This window comes from Triticum dicoccoides, chromosome 4A (genome assembly GCF_002162155.2).
Source record: "Triticum dicoccoides isolate Atlit2015 ecotype Zavitan chromosome 4A, WEW_v2.0, whole genome shotgun sequence".
Classification (NCBI taxonomy): Eukaryota; Viridiplantae; Streptophyta; class Magnoliopsida; order Poales; family Poaceae; genus Triticum; species Triticum dicoccoides.
Window position 1 is genome coordinate 2,603,920 of NC_041386.1, and position 3,705 is coordinate 2,607,624.

General features: G+C 46.0%; 1 protein-coding gene across 1 annotated transcript; it reads left to right on the forward strand.

Moving 5' to 3' along the window:
• Positions 1-275: 275 nt before the first annotated feature.
• LOC119288486 (replication protein A 70 kDa DNA-binding subunit A-like) lies at positions 276-3,266 on the forward strand. Its single transcript, XM_037568098.1, has 9 exons — positions 276-373; positions 1,164-1,340; positions 1,469-1,742; positions 1,846-1,942; positions 2,020-2,150; positions 2,321-2,390; positions 2,480-2,594; positions 2,674-2,825; positions 2,938-3,266. Exons 2-6 carry the CDS (start codon positions 1,185-1,187, stop codon positions 2,338-2,340), a joined length of 678 nt encoding a protein of 225 aa, XP_037423995.1. The 5' UTR covers positions 276-373; positions 1,164-1,184; the 3' UTR covers positions 2,341-2,390; positions 2,480-2,594; positions 2,674-2,825; positions 2,938-3,266.
• The last annotated feature ends 439 nt before the right edge of the window (positions 3,267-3,705 follow it).

Sequence of the window (3,705 nt, forward strand, 5' to 3'; positions counted from 1 at the left end):
GTACTAAATAATTTTGGAATGTAGGGGTGCAGCACCCGAGTGTTCACGCTTTCATCAAAATATATATACTATTGTCAGAAGAAAATACTGGGACTGAGCATGTCATATCCCATCAATGGGCCTGACAGGAACTCGTAGGCTTTTAAGACTGGGGGTCATTTTTTTATAGTTTCCTCTCGGGCTTGACAGGACACCGGCCCAGGCTCCGCCACCGGTCCAACCCCGTCTCTTCCTCCTCCTCCCCTTTCTCCTTGTCCTTGGTCCATTTCCTTCTCAAGACCAAGAGTCTTCACTCTCCAGCAAGCCCTTTCAAAAAAAGAATCTCCAGCAAGCTTCGTTCTTCTCGGCGACGGGTACGAATTCGGTTCCGGAGGTAAACCCAGGTCTTCCTTCTCCGTCCTCTGACTCTCATTGCTAGTTTTCGTCTCGATTCCCTTGTTCTCGCGGTCGATTTTCTCCCGGATGTCCACACGAACGATTCTTCGCCAACCACCCGGCCCGATTCCTCCAGTAGCGCTTTCCGCATCCTTGAACAGCTTCGATGTTCTAGTACTACTCTGTCGGGTTTGTGATCTGACTTGGCCTCAGTACTTCATCCTTAGCATTTATTTGGATTTGTTTTCTTGCTTCCCACCACAACTTGGAGTCAGGTCGATTTATTACACTCCTAAATGTTTGCATCCCGAAGGCGGACAGGAGCCTCATTGTACTACTCTTCTCTTGTGGTGATTTTCCCCTTGTTCCGCTAGGGTTTTATATGTTAAAATCTTTTTTTTTTGCAGTATATTCTAGTGGCTGATGCCACACTTGTTGATTGAAAATCGTGTTGTTCTAATTTTCCATATACTACGCTACATAGTGACAGCAGCATTGGAAGCATTTCTATTACTCTAAATCGCTGTTAATATATACTACACGAAAAATAGAAGATATTTCATCCCAAAACAGCTTTACAGGTAACACAACTGACACCTTTTCCTCACAAATACACAACTCGGAAATTTAAACCAGTTAATACCCATGTTCAGTAAGCAAAAAAATTATGACGAGAAATCAAAATAGTCCATTAGTTAATTTCAGGCTTTCATACTACTGGTGAAAAAATACTATTGGTCACTTAAGATTGATCACTATTTCCTTTTTTTCTCTGTGCTAACTTGCAGCTTCAAGCCATCCAGGCCAAAATGGGTTCAGCTGGGGATGAGTTCACCCCACTGTCTCAGTTAGAATATGGAATGGACAAATGTAAAGTGCGGGTGCGCGTCTCGCGGCTGTGGGAGTCCTTCAATCCAAAAGATGACACTTTGTTCGGCCTTGACTGCCTTCTGATCGATGATCAGGTGATGCATTCCCTACCTTAAGTTGAACGTTAAACCGATAAATCACATTGCTTGCTGGCTACTAACCTTAAATTACCATCCTTTGAGTCTTCAATGCACTGATTCTTCTGGTTGTTTTCCACTTGTAGGGTAAAACTATGCAGGCGCGTGTAGAACCCGGCGATATAGAGTGGTTTGAAGATCTGCTAGTTGAAGGGAAGGTCTATGCCTTGTCAGATTTTCATGTTGATTCGCAGAGAGACTACTATATGTCCTGTAGCAATGAGTGGACTATGTACTTTGGGAGGCAGACGGTGGTCACTGAGATAGAGGTAGATATTGATTCGATACCCCTCCACAGCTTTGAGTTTGTGAAATTTAAGGATCTCCGTTATAGGTGCGACGACAACAGCTTATTGACAGGTAGGTTCTATTGGAACTGAATATTTGATCAGAGTCAGACCTGCCACATGTGTATCTCGTAATCTCATTCATTTTCTTACATGTGCTGATATAAATTGTGCAGATGTTCTGGGTCACGTAGTGTATGCCGGGGAGCTACAGGAAGTCTTGAAAAAATCACGTGTTATAGAAATTTGCAATGCAAGAATTCGGGATTTGAGGTAACGGAATACAGTTCTTTCTTTTGGATGATTGACGTCCATTGATAGCTCCTCACTGCTGGAGTTACCATTTACAGAGGAAGGGCACTGAGTGTCACACTATATGGAGATATTGCTTCTGATTTTGCTGAGGATATGCTGGAGAAAGGCCAAGACACCTCACTTGTTGTTGTCTTTGCGGGGATGTCTGTTACTTCCTCATCATCAGGTTAATCCTTGATCCGCCGTTACATTTGTCGGTTTCTACCATGGGATACTGTTGAAATACAGTCCTTTCTTTCTTGTAAAACTTTAGTCTGTCTATCATTCGATGCAATAGTGTGCACTGTGCACTGAAATCTTCTTGTGCCATTTGTTTGTGATCTTTGGCTGTTATAGTTTGCTCTACAACATCTTAAAAGTACTATCTGGATTTGGAAATACCAGAGGTGCAAGAATTCCGTGCGAAGTGAGTGGACTTCATAAAGTTTATACACCTTTGTTGATGATTGATCTAAGTTGTACTTGTACATTGCTAACTGGTTCGCGTGCACACAGTTTGCTCATTCAGCAGGCAAACCCTGTTCCAGAAAAAACTCCAGCTCAGAAGCTGGCCGAGAGTTGGCGAACAATCGAACAGCTAAAAGGCCTCGATCGAGAAGAGTACGATGAGGTAAATCAAGTTTGCTGCTCTTCTCGTTTATGTGTGCAAAGCATATCCGTTTCACTCACGTATCTGTGTTCACTTGCAGGATACCATGTTTTTGTGCAGAGTCTCCCTGATAGACATAGATTGCACCAGTGGTTGGTGTTATCTTGGATGCGACACCTGCCAAAAGTCGATGTCCAGGGCTCCAAGGAAATACAGGTGTGCCCGATGTGGCCCGATGATGCCAGTTCAGTGGTAGGGACCTGCAACGCTATGGTGCCATTGCCTCATCGGTTCTCAGTGCATACTTGCTCTTTCATGAGTCACTGATTACCACACTTATGTTCTGGCCTTGTGGGCATGCTAGGTACAAGCTGAAGGCGAAGGTGCAGGATGCTACAGGCGCAATGAACCTGATGATCTTCTGTGAGGTGGCGGAGGAGCTGGTCGGTGTCTCCGCGGAGGAGCTCGTCAATAAGATCAATGACGATGATGAGTGGTACACCCTGCCAGATGAAATTGAGGATCTTATTGGCTCGACGCTGTTTGACACGAGAAAAACATCGGCTAAGGACTCCGGGGAGAAGGGAAGAAGGGAGTGTGTTTCTCTCAGACGCCGGGGAAAGAAAACTGTGTATGCGGGCGTGCCAGTGTACTATAGTACACAAAAGAAAAAGAGATACGGGAACATGTATTTCATTAATCTCACTGGATAAATAAAATTACAATATCCCAAAAAAAAGGGTGCGCTCCGTGGCCTACTAGCACGGCCAAGATGGCTGTGGCGATTGTGTGATCTCCTGGTTCCCGGGGCCTCGAAAAGCTCCCGGTTAATTACTCCCGCGGGTTGCTCCGCGGGATACCTCCGATTGAGCTGTGTGGTCGTCTTCGTCGTCTTCGCTTCGCGTTCTCCATGCATGATGATGGTGATGTGTGTGTGGGCGGCGGCAGAGCCCATGTCCTCGTCGGTACACGCGCCGCAATTAGCGTGGCCTTTGCGGTGGCCGCGCTTGCCCTCGCCGTCGTGCCTCGTCGGTCTTGACGGCGTTGGAGGAGTTGTTGTTGGGGTAGCATGGATCGCGCTCGGCTCGGACTTCTCGACGACCAGTAGCTTCTCAGGGTGTGCAAGGGGCTA